We start from the raw sequence: 17130 nt of genomic DNA on the forward strand, positions 1-17130 counted from the left end.
CTGGAAAGGGACAGAAGGGCTTAAGGAAGGAGGGGGTGGAGGGGCCTAAGGACCAGTAAGACCCAGAAAAGCAGAGGGGCCTAAGGAAGGAAGTTGGGACAGGGAGTGGTTCAAAAGAATATGAATGCAGGGGAAGATCTGAAAAGAAAGGGCAGACTGGAGGGATCGTGGACAGGAAGCTGAGGTGTATGTGGCCATGAGTTGCAGAGGTAAGGAAGGCAGAAATTCAAAAAACTATATGAAACAGCTAATCAAATCTTTAGCGAAGCCAAATATTTTACTTCAATATGATAGTACTGAAACAGTTTCGTATTGTGAATGAATATTTTAAAACTGTCATCTAAAATCCAGATTTTGCAGTTAACTGTAACATTTTGGAGTTACTATAACATTTTGTTTCTGATCTCTCCAGCTTTTTAGATGTCTTAATTAAAGTCAGGAACAGACACAATGATGTTGTTCCTACCATGGCTCAAGGAGTGATTGAATACAAGGAAAAATACGGCTTTGACCCTTTTGTGAGCAGTAACATCCAATATTTTCTAGATAGGTTTTACACCAACCGCATCTCGTTCCGCATGCTGATTAATCAGCACAGTAAGTATCTGCTTTGTAATTAATTTTGGAGTGGAAGTTGGAGTTCTTGCTTTTAAAACAAAAGAGACAGTACAGGTCTGGTTTTTGCAATATCACTAACTAGTTCTAATGAATATTTCAATTAGTGTACTTTTTTTAAAAAAACATACTGGGATTCTATATTCTCAAACTCTCGCTTTAGATTTTATTATGTTTTTATACCAACCTTCCTCCAAGGAGTTCAGGATGTCGTAAAAGGTTGTCTTCCTCTCACCTCTTTCTTTATCCTTGCAACAGTCCTATTAGGTATTTTAGGGTGAGAGGCAAGGATTGGCCCAAACCCATCCAATGAGCTTAATTGGTCTCCCAGGTCCTATCTTTTGACGTTGTAGCCTCTTTTAGGGGGTGGGTTGTTCTACCATCTTATCTATGTACTGTGTAGTATTTTTTTTTACTTTTTATTTGTGTTAGTTTTATATTGGTTTTAATCTTTTTATTGTATGTCACTTTGGGTTCATTTTTATGAAGAAAAGCAACAAATAAATAAATAATATATAAATCTTATCACTCTTAATTCAAGAGTGATTAATTCAAGGGTGACTGTTGTTGTTATGTGCCTTCAAATCGATTACAAGTTATGGCGACCCTATGAATTTTATTTATTTTATTTATTTATTAAATTTATTAGTCGCCCATCTGGCTGGTTCTCCAGCCACTCTTGGCGACGCACAACATAAAACATAAAATTCACATTAAAACCTTAAAATTCCAACAGTAACACTAAAACCTAACCCACCCCAAAGGCCTGCCTGAAGAATCAGTGACCTCCAAGAGCATCTGTCACAAACCACCCTGTTCAGATGTTGTAAGTTCAGGTCTGTGGCTTCTTTTATGGAATCAACCCATCTCTTGTTTGGCCTTCTTCTTTTTCTATTATTGTCTTTTCTAGTGAATCATGTCTTCCCATTATGTTTCCAAAGTATGATAACCTCAGTTTCATCATTTTAGCTTCTAGTGATAGTTCTGGTTTAATTTGTTCTGACACCCAATTATTTGTCTTTTTCACGGTCCATGGTATGTGTAAAGCTCTCTTCCAACACCACATTTCAAGTGAGTTGATTTTTATCTTACCCACTTTTTTCACTGTCCAACTTTCACATCCATACACAGAGATCAGGAATACCATGGTCTCAATTGATCCTGACTTTAGTGTTCAGTGATACATCTTTGCATTTGAGAACCTTTTCTAGTTCTCTCACAGCTGCCCTCCCCAGTCCTAGCCTTCTTCTGATTTCTTGACTATTGTCTCCATTTTGGTTAATGACTGTGCCGGGGTATTGATAATCCTTGACAAATTCAATGTCATTGTCAACTTTAAAGCTACATAAATCTTCTGTTGTCATTATTTTAGTCTTCTTGATGTTCAGCTGTAGTCCTGCTTTTATGCTTTCCTCTTTAACTTTCATCAGCATTCGTTTCAAATCATTACTGGTTTCTGCTTAGAGTATGGTATTGTCTGCGTATATTAAATTACTGATATTTCTCCCTCCATTGTTCACACCTCCTTCATCTTGGTCTAATCCTGCTTTCTGTATGATACGCTCTGCGTATAGATTAAACAAATAGGGTGATAAAATATATCTCTGTCTCATACCCTTTCCTATTGGGGAACCAATCAGTTTCTCTATATTCTGTCCTTACATTAGCCTCTTGTCGATAGTATATGTTGTGCATCAGGGCAATCAGATCCTGTGGCACCCCCATTTCTTTTAAAGCATTCCATAGTTTTTCATTATCTACACAATCAAAGGCTTTGTTGTATTTATTTATTAACATTTATATACCGCCCCATAGCTGAAGCTCTCTGGACAGTTTGCAGCAGTTAAAAACATTAAAAACAAATATACAAATTTTAAAACTCAAAAACAATTTAAAAACACAATTTAAAAAAAATAAAAACACATACTAAAATGCCTGGAGAAGAGGGAAAGTCTTGACCTGGTGCCAAAAAGATAACAGTGTTGGCGCCAGGCACACCTCATCAAGAAGATCATTCCATAATTTGGGGGCCACCACTGAGAAGGCCCTCTGTCTTGTTGCCAGACTCCCAGATTCTCACGGAGTAGGCACCTGGAGGAGGGCCTTGGATGCTGAGCGTAGTATACGGGTGGGTTCATGTCGGGGTAGGCGTTCCATCAGGTATTGTGGTCCTAAGCCGTGTGAGGATTTATAGATTAAAACCAGCACCTTGAACAAGCTTGGAAACATTCAGGCAGCCAATGCAAGCAGGCCAGAATCGGTTTTACATGTTCGAACCATCTGGTCCTTGTTACCAATCTGGCCGCTGCATTTTGCACAAGCTGCAGTTTCTAAACCGTCTTCAAAGGCAGCCCCACATAGAGTGCATTGCAGTAATCTAACTTGGAGGTTACCAGAGCATGAGCAACTGAAGCCGGGTTATCCCTGTCCAGATAGCTGTAATCTATAAAGCACAGAGTGATTTCCTTCTGAAATTCCTTGGTCCATTCCATTATCCAATGTATGTTTGCAATGTGATCTCTGGTGCCTCTTCCCTTTCTAAATCCAGCTTGGACATTTCTTGCTCCATATATGGTAAGAGCATTTGTTGTTGAATCTTGGGCATTACTCTGCTTGCATGGCATATTGAGGCAAAAGTTCAGTAATTACTGCATTCCCTTGGATCTCCTTTCTTTGGAATTGGGATGTATATTGAGCACTTCCAGTCTGTGGGCCATTGTTTCATTTTCCGTATTTCTTGACAAATTTTTGTCAAAATTTGGACAGATTCAGTCTCAGTAGCTTGTAGCAACTCTGTTGGTATGCCATCTGTTCCTGGTGATTTGTTTCTTCCAAGTATTTTAAGAGCAGCTTTCACCTCGCATTCTAAAATTTCTGGTTCTTCATCATATGGTTCCTCCATAAATGAATCTGTCATCCTTGCATCTCTTTTATAGAGTTCTTCAGTGTATTGCTTCCATCTTCCTTTTATTTCATCTCGTTCAGTCAGTGTGTTCCCCTGTTGATTATTCAGCATTCCTACTCTTGGTTTACATTTCCCTTTAATTTTTCTAATCTTTCGGAATAGGGCTCTTGTTCTACCCTGTTTGTTGTCCTATTTCTATACAGTAACTATTGTAATAGTTCTCTTTGTCCCTACGTACTAGTTGCTGTATTATTTCATTTAGGGTTCTAACCGTGTTTCTATCTCCTTTTGCTTTTGCTTTCCTTCTCTAACCATTTTAAGAGTTTTGTCAGTCATCCATTGAGGTCTTTCTGTCTTTTTAACTAGAGGTATTGTCTTTTTGCATTCTTCCCTGATGATGTTTCTGACCACTCTATAGTTCTTCTGGTTCTCTGTCAACTAAGTTTAATGCCTCAAATCTGTTTCTTATTTGATCTTTATATTCTTCTGGGATGTTATATAAATTATATTTTGGCATTATGATTGCTTTGTTGTTCTTCTTTAGCTTTCCTCTGATTTTTGATACGACCAGTTCATGATCTGTACCACAGTCTGCTCCTGGTCTTGTTTTCACAGAAAGTATGGAACGTCTCCATCTTCTGCTACCAATTATATAATCAATTTGTTTTCTATATTGACCATTTGGTGATGTCCACATGTACAATCATCTTTTTGGTCGCTCAAAAAATGTGTTTGGGTGACTAAACAGAGCTAATTAAACTTCTGAAAGGATCTGGGTGTAAAGGGACTGAAAGATAAATGAGGGATGGGGGAAGATCTGGAATTTTATTTGGCATAAAGGGAAAAGCAGAGGTGGATTAAGGGGGGGGACATCCTGTATGAAGCAGGCTTCACCTGAATATTTTTCTGTCAGCTGCTTGAGACGGAGTGGGGTGAGGGAGTCTGGAGAATAGTTTCCTCAGAAAATAACTGGGCAAGAGATGGTATGGATTAAAAAAAAAGATAGAAGGCTGAATTTAGATTTCTGCATCCTTCATCCAGAAAAGTCAGAAAGGAACACTTAATGCTGTGCTTGTTTTGGCACAAAATAGTATTGCAGCCTGTGCATTCGTCAAAGAGCAATGCCATGCAGGGTGTCTCCAAGAGCTGAGTGCCAAGTCAGTACTCGGCAGGCTGTGAAAAAAACAAACCACGTGAGTTGCGTCTGACTCGTACACTGCCCATCAATTAAGGAAATCTGGTCTGCATTGTTTTGTCAGTGTGACTATACTAGCTTCACCCAACCTAGTTAGCAAACATACAAAAGGAATCATTTTTGCTGCTGTAAAAGTGACATTTGCTTAATATCTGTCAAATGCATCGTAGACGACCTCAGCTTCTGAAATTACTCTGTGCAAATCATCCTCCTTATCAGTATCGCTGCGGTGATTGCAAATAGCTTTTGTTTGCTGATCTTTGTACAGCTGTAAATGTTCTCCAATCAGTTAACTGTGCCTTTGCCAACCTGGTGCCCTGCAGCTGTTTTGGGCTTTAACTCCCATCAGCCCCAGCCTGCCTGGCTAATGGTAGTCTGCAACAGCTGGAGGGCACCAAGTTGGTGAAGGCTGAATTAACCTGTTTCTCACTGTTGAAATTGGTGGGTTTTCCCCATGCACAATGCACACTTTTAGCATGAAACTTGTATATTTTATTTATACTTGATAAGTCTGCATGTGTTGCCGAGGGAGCTGAAGGTAGGACTGAGCTTATCCAGGCTAGCAGAGATGGGACAGCACCATCCCATTTAATGCTTGCAGGACTTGCAGAAAAGTATTAACAGACTTGATACGAAAGCTGCATGGCTAGCTGGGAATAGCCTACAGAGTCAGATGGCAGGAAATGGGGAGGTATAGGGCAGGCAGAAATGAGCAAATCATGGGGAGTGATGGATCCTGATGCAGTAGGCATAATAAGACTTGTGCATCTTGAGGCTAGATGAACAGTTTTGATATCTTTCCTTAAGTGCTGAATTGCACAAAACCAGCCTTGCTTTTTATATGTTAAAATAATTTCCTCTGAGTCTGAAGGAGACAGAAACATCTCTAGAGATTTGTGCTTTTTCTTGTAATAATGTACAAGAAAACTTTAAAGCTTATGCTGCTGTGGCAGATTTTATGTTTTGTGGTATTCTTAAATGCATTGCAGTTCACATTCAGTTTCCTGAATACTGTTCATACAATTCCTTTAAATTTTGTCACACTCTAGTTTGAGGCTGTATATGTCTACTCAGAAGTACGTCCCAGTGTGGCTTACTCCTAGAGGATATCGGGCTGCAGCTGTCGTCTGCTAGTTGCATTAACTAAGATGCTGCCAAATTCATATTATACTCTTTCCACCACCCCAGGCTAGGGTTATAGTGATTGTCCAGCAATATTTTCTAGAGCTGAGTCAAAGTGAAAGACTGAGTTCTGCTAATGTTTTTGCACCCCTCAAAAAACACCTTCCATTTTTGTTCATGGGGTGGGAGAAGAACATCAATCTATACTGACTCAACAATCTGGCCAAGGTATTCTGCTTTGCTACACTCCACTGCGGTAATAAAATAAAACTTATATGTGTAAGTTATACATTTATTTTTAAACTAAGTTAAAAATAAAAATTACTGCATCTCAGAATGGCAGAACAGGGAAATAGAAGACATGGCCAAATGCATATCCTGTCTACACTAGGTATTTTTTTGTTTGGGTGTTTTTGGTATGCTTTCCATACCCATCAAAAACATACTTTTTGCCATAAAAAATGCAGCACAGCACTAGTATTTTTTGCCTTATAGAAGCTGAGTGTTGCTTATAATCAGATGATAATTTACTGTTTAAAAAATAATGTTACTTCAATTAATTTCTACCTTTTCCCCCCTTACAGCACTGCTTTTTGGTGGGGTAACTAATCCTGCTCATCCCAAACATATTGGAAGCATTGATCCTACTTGTAATGTGGCTGATGTAGTAGAAGGTAAGAATAAACACATCAGTTGTAGAGTATGTTTGTAATATAGGAACTATTTCTAATAAGCCGATAGATACTTGTTCACCTCTCCCTTCCCTTGTAGGCTTTACTTACGATTTAGCCATGGTTAGCATCAGTGCATATGTGAGTTAAGGTTAATCAGCCTCCATCAGACCAAGATTTGCAAACCTACTTAAAATCCTGGTTAAGTTGGGGTCCTAGTCAGTGGTGGAGCAGGTATAACTAAATCATGGTTAAAATGGACAAGGGAAGGGAAAGAATATTGGTTCCAGAAAAGAAGTGGGACCATCAATCCCCAAGACTAGCTCTTGATCTGCGAGCTGTGATTTGCAAGGAGCCAGCATTGCTTTTGCACTGTACAACAGGTTGTGCTGGAACATTAGTGTGGATCTGAGACTTCACATTTCCATTTTTGCCAGTTGTTGAGGTTATAATGATCCCAGACCTTCTCTTCACTTCTTTCCTTCAATACTTTATGTAGTTCCAAATATGTAAACCTTTTACAGACTTTTTCCATTTGGTTGCTGCATCACAAAATAATTGCAAGCTGCATTTTATTCAATCTGTGTTTAACGAGTTAAGTCCCTGGTATACACAAGAGGAAACTGTGACTTCTCTATTCAATAAATAAATAGCTTAGCCCCAGTGATTATGGAGAGAGATGCTTCTGTGGTGTGGTGACATTGCTTGTCACTAGATGGAGGTATAGCATAGTTAAGTTACAGGAAATATAATCTTCAAGACATTTCTGAAGCTCTATTTTTATTTTGTTCCAGTGTGTTATGTTTATAAGAGTCAATAAACTCAATTGTTTGCACTTCAAGTACAACAATATCATTCATTGTGTGCTGAAAACAAGCTTGGTAGTGTATGTGCTTGTTCAAATAAGTTTGTCAACTTTGAGGCTGTACCTGAAATGCTTAATATTATATGACTTTATTTCTAGAAGTGTCCCTGTAAACTGTACTTCCAGATAGCAAGAAATATCCTAATTAAACTTTTGCGCACAGTCTCGAAGGGTAGCATTGTTAACAATTGCTGGAGTGACTTTTTGATGGATTTAACAGCATGGGCAACAATTTCACTTATTGGTTGTAATTGTAACTAACACTTATTGGTTGATGAGTGTGAGATCTGTGTCTGTAAATACTCATATCTAGTGAATACATCACATGCTTTGCTTTTTTATATAAGACGTAGAACTTGATCCTTACTTTTTTATGTAGATCTGGCAAAGGATGTGAAAATAATATTTACGATTATCTTTAAAACAAAGTCTTAAAGCTGCAGAGCAAAAGTAGAACCTCACTTCTGGCAGGGACTAGTCCGTCTTGCTGATTGGTAATCACTGAGCAAACACAGGAGAGTTAATGCTTTTTAAAAATTGTGTGTTTAAGGTGAATGGTGTACATTTCCCTCGTTGTGGCTCTAATATCAGCTTGGGGGCAAGACTGAGGATCTCAGAAATTGTGCAGGGGAAAGGTGTAAATTCTCCCTTCTTCAGTCCCCACTCTCAATTCAAATTAGTAGCCCCTCCCTCAGCTACTTTAAAGAAAAAGGCATTGGGAGATCTGATTATGGGTCTCCCATATCACCTGTAGCTTGGTCCTCGTGAACATTGTCTAAAAATAAGAAATATCTATAAGTTTTGAGTTTTGTTACACTGTTGCATAGTTCTATAAGTCTGTGTTTTCTTCCCTCACAGATGCCTTTGCAACTGCTAAGATGTTGTGTGAACAGTATTATCAGGTATCACCTGAGTTGGAAATTGAAGAGTTCAATGGTAACATTGAAGTTCATTCCTTTTTATTCTTATAAGTATCTGGGACTTTCTGTATTACTTTGTATATTGCAAGGGTCTTTTTATTTTTATAGAATTTAATCACAGCATTCATTTTGATTGAGAGCTATGCCAACATTATAGGTACTTCATTTATGGACACTGTGCTTTAAGAAGGATGCAGATAAATTTGAACAGGTTCAGAGGAGGGCAACAAGGATGATCAGGGGACTGGAAACAAAGAGAGACATACATACATACATACATACATTTATTACATTTATATCCCACCTTTCCTCCAAGGAGCACAAGGTGGTGCATATGGCTCTCCTCCCTCTCCTTTTATCCTCACAACAACCCTGTGAGGAAGGTTAGGCTGAGCGGCTGTGACTGGCCCAAGGTCACCCAGCAATCTTCATGGCAGAGTGGGGATTTGAACCCTGGTCTCCCAAGTCCTAGTCCAGTATTTTGACCACTACACCATGCTGGCTCTCTTTAAAAGAACTGGGCATGTTCAGCCTTGAGAAGAGAAGACTGAGCGATATATGATAGTGCTCGTCAAGTACTTGAAAGGTTGTCACACAGAGGAGGACCAGAATCTGTTCTCAATCATCTCAGAGTGCAGGACACAGAATAATAGTCTCAAGTTACAGGAAGCCAATTTTGGCTGAACATCAGGAAAAACTTCCTAACTGTTTGAGTAGTCTGACAATGGAACCAATTACCTGGAGGGGGTGGGCTCTCCAACACTGGAGGCATTCAAGAGGCAGTTGGACAGCCATCTGTTGGGTATGGTTTAACTTGGTTTCTTGCATTGAGCAGAAGGTTGATGGCCTTATAGGCCCCTTCCAGCTCTACTATTCTATTATTCTATGTACAGCTAAAATGAGGGAAGAAAATAGTGTATTCTGTTTTTCAACTTTCTCTTCTTTTGGCCACAGCTTTAAAAGATTGCTAGTAAAACTGCAGCATCAGAGATCCTTGGAAATAGAGGTGGCCTTTTTAAAATACATCTCATAGGCTAGGATTCACAGAGGTTTTAAACATACTCAGAGGGTTGGACATGTCCAGTGGAATGTTTTACTTTTTCCTTTTCTTTGGTAAACCCCTAGCTTTCCTTTGTTTCAAAAAAGGTTTAGCATGTAACAGGTAATGCAAGTGTAGAGCTCTCTTGTGTGTGTGGTGTTATGTGCTTCTTTGGATCCAGGTCATTGAGAATACAGCCTTGTAGTCACTGGATCTTCTTAGACTGCACAGTGTAGCTAGCTAAATAGGGTGTCTACACAACTGTTTTACAGGTGAAGAATCTGGGCTAAGCATACTACAAGGCAGCATTCTCTTATTTGTTCACGCTAGACTTCTTGAAGATGCTGTGCCTTGATTACCATGTCTGCATTGGCTTGATGTAGCTGGGGCTCAATATTTCTAGGCATCTGAAAGGAAGACAAAAAAAATTATGAAGTTATCTCTTATACTAGAAAATCGTAGTTTAAAAAATTAGCACAAAGACATCATGGGCATCTTGGATTGAATTTTCAGTTAAATAAATGGTTTATGTTTTCTAGCTAAAGCACCAGGCAAGCCTATTCAAGTAGTCTATGTACCCTCACATCTGTTTCATATGCTTTTCGAATTGTTCAAGGTAAGTAGAATAGTCATATGGGAAGGAGGTTAATTTTGCTTGGCTGCTCATTTTGAGCGCACTGGAAAAATAATGTAATCAAGCTTAGTCTTGAAGATTGCTCTGTCTGCTTATTTTTGTGAAATTGTTGCATATGGTTCCCTTGTGACCAAATGGCCTCAGTTTATAAAAGTAGCATGTAACATTCTTCCTTGTACTCTCACACAGAGTGTTTGGTTTTTATAATTCATGTGTTTGGCAAAATCTATAAATAAATAAAGGAAATTTGTGTTACACTTGAACAGAAAAGTCTGTTCTCCTTTTCATATAGAAGATGAGGATTTGGAAAGTGATGGTATAAACAGGTATACGAAATACGGAATTAATGATAGAAGATTGACACAGATATTTGATGCCAATGTTTTCTCATTAAAAGTCACTTCTAGTGGATTATTATATGTCAACTCTGGCAAATCTGGAAACCTAATGTTTATCTGTTTATAGGGAAGGCTCCCCCCCCTTGTTCTGTTTCTTTCACATTGCTAGGATGTATGATTGTATTAGTGTATAATGCGATCAGGCAAAAGGTTTAACAGTTTCTAGTACCAAGCAAACATTCTAGTTTTTATCACTTTGTAGAAATAGTTACGATCTACATTTTACATTAATCTGTTGAGCTAAAATTAAAATATCCAATAAAAACACACATTGCAAAGCTCTGTGGGTATTTCGGGGCTTAACAATATAGATTTCTTCATTCAGTGCCATGTTGGGGCAGCCCTGTTCATACATGGACCAACAGCTCACGTTGCCCTGATCAAGGAAGCCCATGTTTTGTTTGTGTACTGGAGATCATACCACAAGTAACCAAAGTATAAAACCATTTCTCAAGTTCTTTTTTTAATTTTATTTTTATTAATCCTATGTATATATTTTAGGCGAGTTCATACAGTCATCTTTTACAGTAAAGAAATTTAAAATTGCTTTTTAAATTGCTTTTTAAAAAAATGTTTTTTAAAATTTGTATATTTGTTTTTAATGTTTTTAATTGTTGTAAACTGACAAGAGAGCTTCAGCTCTGGGGCAGTATATATATATATAATAAATAGTGGTGATCAGAGACTTGTAAATGCTCTAATATTGTTGATACTGTTAACTAAAAGCTTTGAAAATGTTAACATTTATTTTTCGTTTTCAGAACTCAATGCGAGCTACAGTGGAGTTACATGAGGGTAAATGTGAAAGCTATCCATCAGTTAAAACCTTAGTCACTTTGGGTAAAGAAGATCTATCAATAAAGGTAAATAACTTGCCAAATAACATCTTGAATGTCTGCTACAACATCTTGAAAAAACAGTTTTATGTGGAAATGGGATAAGAACACACAACCATATGTGTATTTGTTTGCTGGGTTTGGGACTTGATTGTCAATGGGCTAGTTCAAATAATGAGGAAGAGAATATCAACTATGATAATGACTCAGGTTGGAGATAGTGAATAAAGTAGGCTCTTTAAAAAGGTTCTCTTGGAGAGGAATCTCCACCCCATCCCCGCTGTCCTTCTGACTAGAAGTTCTGAGTAACTTTTCCATTTCCTTGTAACTTTGAGCTATTCCATGAATTGAGCAAGCACCCCTTACATGGGCCATCTTGTTCATTCCTGATCTATGCTTCCAGCTCTGTAATCGGGAATGTTTCTTAATCTAAGGAAACTTGATTTTTGTATAGTAGAATGCATGGAAGATCTAACCTTTAAGATTTGGAATAGCTTATCCTGAGTTTGCTTTGAGCCCTAGAGCTCTATTCTGTATATCTGTAGTGATTTGATGGTGATTCATAGGTCACATGATGAATACTGCTTATAGACAGACATCCTTTCCTTTGTTTGTTTGTGTTGTTGTTTATTTATTTATTTGATTTATATCCCGCCCTTCCTCCCAGCAGGAGCCCTTTGAAAAGGAAAGTTATGCAAGTGTTCATTTATGCAAGTGTTAAATAATTGCTTCTCTATTCCTAATACTATAAACTGTCAGATCTTTGGAGAGCATTTTGTCTAAATGAAACTTTGATTTTGTTCTATAGATAAGTGATAAAGGTGGTGGCGTGCCACTCAGAAAAATAGACCGTCTATTTAACTATATGTATTCAACTGCCCCCAGGCCTAGTTTGGAGCCATCAAGAGCTGTACCTTTGGTAAGTCCTGTTCTATAGGCTAATGTTCCCAGCAATGTTTCTTATAGCCTCAGTCTATTTTTGCCTTTTCCTGACACAACCCTTGTCTAGGAACAACAGTTCATAATAAGTAAACACAAATCCTTCTTTCATTACAAGTGACATAATATATTTGTAGTAGAGCCTTGATTAAATAATATTGATGACTAATTAAAATAGTTTAATCTATGACATGCAGAATATTTATGAAAGCTTGTTTGATATATTGTATGATTTCATATACTGTATACTAGATGTTTCGTATGGAAAAAGCGAAATTTGTATAACTTGTCAAAAGTTTATAGATTAGTAGTGGGGTGGCTTTGAACACAGAGGGAAAGCTAACCAGGATTGTCTTCCTGATCACCATTTGGAAACCCATTTCAGTCACTGGTTCATTACTCTGGTTGCAAAGGCAATCTGGTTAGTGTTCAACCATGAAGAGGGCTTTAAATATTCCTGTGGTGGGTGGAGGAAGCATTTGAACATCTAGCATGCTCCCAGTGGGAACACTGCTGGACTGGACCTTAGCCTTATATTACTTGCCTGCTTAAGTATTTGGTTATGTATTTCCATCCTTTCCCTCTCTTTAATAATGCTGTATAGATATTACATTTTGGGTATGATCCAGGGAATCCTGGTTTCGTGAACTCTTTCCTTGACTGTGGTATTTGCTGGGAGATGGAGCAGAACTTAGTACACTGTAGAAGGCAAAACCATGTGATATTCTTCCCTATTTTTTTACTGGTTAAAAATATTTCTGTCCATAAAAGACACTGAAGTTGGCTCACAAGGTGAGAAATACAAGAAGACACACAGTAATAGATGGAATTCAGAGGGGGAAAGCCTGGTGATTGTTGGGAACATTACAGAATACTGATGAAAATATCAGGGAGAGTATTTAAGTTTTTGTTTCATATACATGCATGTATTTTTGCCCTCTGCTCATGTCTATTTTCCTTTTTCCTGTGAATGGGTCTGATGTTTTTATAGATAAAACATTAAAGCAATGGAGAGATCCAGTGTGTTATAATGGTTGGAATGCTGAGCTTAGACTAGGGAGTCCCAGATTCAAATATCTCAGTATTCTAAATGTGCCCATTGGCCCCAAAAGACTGCAACTCCTGTTTTATTGGATGGCTTTTTGCTCTAGTTTTGTATTGGATTTTAATATTTATTGCTCGAATGGGTGTTTTGACTTTTATTAATCAATTGTCATTGTTTTGGTATCTTTCTTTTTATTCTGTAAGCCACCTTGTTTGGGTTCTATGCTTAAAGCCAACCTATTTTTTAAAAAATATATATCCATGTTGCTCCTATGCGATCTTGGGTCAGTCACTCTTTTGTAGCCAAGCAAAACTCTTAGGGTTGTTGTGAGAAAAAAATCAAGCTGGGCATGTGAGGTAGGGGGAGAGAATCATGTGTGCCACCTGAAGAATGGTAGGTTGGCTTTGTAATAAATGTAAATAAAATTTAAAAAATAAAATTGTGGTGTATAAACAAATACATTATTAAGTTGGAAATCTACACGGATAGGGCTTTTACTCTATTATGGAGTTTTACTAAGCAAGTAAGATACAATTCTCTTTCTGTAGTAGAATCAAGACAGAGCCATATTAAAAGGCCTGTCAGGTTTGTGTGCAGTTGAATGACTTAGACTAGGGTTGCTTCAAAAACCATTTTATTAAGCAGCTCTGACTTCAAGCCTAAGGATGGGAGAAGGAACTTTAATAAAGAAATAATTGTCCTTTTTGGGAACACCTCTGTGATATACGCATAGTTTTAGGTCATGAGGTGGCCATGTCCCAGTTGCCTTGGAGACCATGCTATGAGAAAAGAATCCTTTGAGAATAATTGCTTTAGTTCCCTTGCAAGTAGTCTATATGGTGGCCATTTTTTGTTTATTCGAAAGGCATTGTGTTCTATCAGACATACTTGGAGCACAGTTAGGATTCTAAACATCTAGTAATACTTTTTCTGTTGACAAAATTGCAAGCCTTATTTTCTCTACAACTTCTTTCTTTCATTGCTTCAAGCTATCAACAATAATTGATCTAGTAAAGTAAACTAACTGAAGGATGCAGTTCCAGCTCCTGCTTTTTTCACATCTCCTATGTGTAGAGACTGCTGTGAATAACAATCCCAAGTAATAAACTACCATCAGAATCTCAGCACCACTGAGCAGTTACTGGGATATTTCAGCACTAACTGCCACTGTAGAGACTTCTGAAAGATTATCAACTTGCTTGGATGGCTTGTAGATCACTGTCAGTTCTGCTAATGTAACTGCATCCTTGTGAGCACAACAAAATCTACTTCCTTCTAAAGCCTCTGCAATCTGATTTGTTGTTCATTTGTGCATGTTGTCAAAAATAGTTTCGTACTATTGTGATTTTTCTCTCTCTTCCACATTCAAAAAAATGTTTTTATGGCCTGAAACCTTTAATGCTAGTAAGCTATCTAAACTTTGAAAGGAAAAAACACGAACACTCACTCTGTTTTTGGTTGCCTTTCTGTACAACCACATTTTAGATTGTTTTTTAAAAAATGTGTTTTTAAATTTGTATATTTGTTTTTAATGTTTTTAATTGCTGTAAACCGCCCAGAGAGCTTCGACTATGGGGCGGTATATAAATGTAATAAATAAATAAATAAAAATTTTAAAATGACAAATGAAAGCTGCAATAAAGTAATCATATTTAAAGCCAGCAGAGATTAAAGGATGTCCATCATAACAACCTGGAAATGTGTTACAGAAATAAAAAAGGTATTCACTCTCCAGTGAAACATGGCGACAGATGGCATAGAGTAGGGCCCTCTACAGCAAATCCTTTGCTCCTTCATGCTGTTTGATAGACAGCATTCAGAGAGCGATGTCGTTCTCAATTCCGAGAGTCCAAAGAGAGGTATTCTGGTGAAGGCATTCTGTAAGTGTAACTGATTTTTAACTCTCACACTATTGATTTCTTCTTTAGGCTGGCTATGGGTATGGTCTGCCAATCTCGCGTCTTTATGCTAGATACTTTCAAGGAGATCTCAAACTCTACTCAATGGAAGGTGTGGGTACTGATGCTGTAATTTATTTGAAGGTAACTACCTTGACTTCTTTATAAGGAATGCTATATAAGTAAGCTGTAGTTACTCCGGCTGCCCCATGATTGTAAAAGCCTCACAACTAGCTAAGGACTCAGCTCCTGTACTGATGCTTAAGTTTTTGTATTAGAAGTCATAAATAGGACTTTAGTTTAACAAAATAGGTCTTGCACTATCCAGCATTAGGAAAGATGTGTGTTGCTCTTGGTGTGTCATAAATCATGAAACTAAAGATTTCTTCACCATTCTTTGAACATTTTCCTAGATAAGTGTTAGACCTTTGAAACTGGAACTGCAGTACCTTTTTTGTAGCAAAGTTCGCTTGTCCTTTGCTTTGTTAAACTCCTTTGTCTAATCTTTCTGCTAACTCCTAGGCAGGTAGCAAAATGTTTCCTACTGGAAGCACTAGCATCGCAAACGGTAGCCCCAGCTAACAGATAATGGAACATTGCATACCTGAAGCAGATTTTTCCTCCTCGTATGTCTTTCGTGACAGGCTTGAATCAGACTGTTGCCCACCTAGGTCAGCAGCTTAAAGGAATTCAGTATAAAATATTATATAATAGGCTTATTATGTATGGCAGAAGAAAATAAATCCATATCCACATACCTCAGTGGCTAGAAAAACAAATTAATGAGAATAAAGAGTAAGTTCCAATGTGTCTCAAGCTTATACACTCTTTCTTCAATTAAATACAGCAATCCATTTCTATAATCAGAATGTTCTCATTGTATGTTGCTTTTGTGGGGATCTGAAGCCTGATCTTGTTTCTACTATTCCCTTTCTTTAGGCTCTTTCCAGTGAATCATTTGAAAGATTGCCAGTTTTTAATAAGTCAGCCTGGCGGCATTACAAGACCACTCCAGAAGCTGATGACTGGAGCAACCCTAGCAGCGAACCCAGGGATGCTTCCAAATATAAAGCAAATCGATAACTCACCAATGTTTTCTATCTTGGTGGTGACACTTGCATTCAGAAACGAGTCTCTCCTTTGTTCCAAATTCCAAAATCCTGTAATCCACACTAGTCAATTGTTTCCCTAGAAAGATCTGTTATGGGACTGAAATAGCAAGAACAGAGGGCATTTTAAAAGACTGACATCATGCATTTTTGGTGTGTGTTATTCTAACAACTTTGCCAAAACATGCTTGGTTAGTTGAGTCACAAGTGACAAAAGGGGTTGCACTGTGACTGCAGTTAGATTATACAATTGTATAGTAAAAGGGTACTATTTTTTAAAGATCAGTAAGAATCTGTGAAATTGTTTTGACTCCTTATTTACACAGCAATATATTGTAACAGACATATTCTACTGTAGCTGAATGTGTGCTTAAATTCACATTGCTGCATTTTTATATGATATAGTGTAACCCTTCATTTAAAAAAAAACTATGGGAGCTTTTCTGGTCTTACCACTAACATCAGCATACGTGCTTAGTTCTTCTAAACATTACTGTGCTTTAAAGCTATTCTTTCCACAATTCTAAAAGCTCATTTCTTCAGTGTTTACCATACTTTCTTATAAGGCACTGAAATTTTCACTTTGCAGTAGCTATCCTGAAGTGGGTTTTTTTTTTAAGTTATGGGTTTGCAAAATGTTTCTCTTAGTAAACCAAAAGTAATAAAGAACAATAACACATTCATCAGTTTTGTATATCTGAAAGAATTTCTACTGACTTAGAAGAGAGAATTAATTTGGAGTGTGGGATTCATCACATCAAGCATACTTTGTTTTAGGAAAGCATGCCAAGAATCCAGCCAGTTAGTAATATAAGGGGACTGACTTTAAAATTTGGTCATTTCAAACCCATTTAATATTAAAACTAAATAATTGGCAAGAGGATTGCAAAAATAATGTGAAACATTAATGGACTAAACGTTTGAAACACTGAAATAGCT

The 17130-nt window shown here is 37.5% G+C and overlaps 1 protein-coding gene across 3 annotated transcripts in view; it reads left to right on the plus strand.

The window, feature by feature from the left end:
• PDK3 (pyruvate dehydrogenase kinase 3) overlaps nucleotides 1-16874 on the plus strand; it is a 44459-nt gene extending 27585 nt beyond the window's left edge. For all 3 annotated transcript variants that reach the window (XM_061627338.1, XM_061627336.1, XM_061627337.1), the window contains 8 exons: nucleotides 413-597; nucleotides 6422-6511; nucleotides 8232-8309; nucleotides 9872-9948; nucleotides 11126-11227; nucleotides 12009-12119; nucleotides 15113-15226; nucleotides 16022-16874. In XM_061627338.1, the coding sequence (XP_061483322.1) occupies nucleotides 413-597; nucleotides 6422-6511; nucleotides 8232-8309; nucleotides 9872-9948; nucleotides 11126-11227; nucleotides 12009-12119; nucleotides 15113-15226; nucleotides 16022-16165 (901 nt within the window). In that variant the 3' untranslated portion in view covers nucleotides 16166-16874. The remainder of the gene's footprint in view (nucleotides 1-412; nucleotides 598-6421; nucleotides 6512-8231; nucleotides 8310-9871; nucleotides 9949-11125; nucleotides 11228-12008; nucleotides 12120-15112; nucleotides 15227-16021) is intronic.
• The last annotated feature ends 256 nt before the right edge of the window (nucleotides 16875-17130 follow it).

This window comes from Rhineura floridana, chromosome 5, assembly GCF_030035675.1.
Source record: "Rhineura floridana isolate rRhiFlo1 chromosome 5, rRhiFlo1.hap2, whole genome shotgun sequence".
NCBI lineage: Eukaryota > Metazoa > Chordata > Lepidosauria > Squamata > Rhineuridae > Rhineura > Rhineura floridana.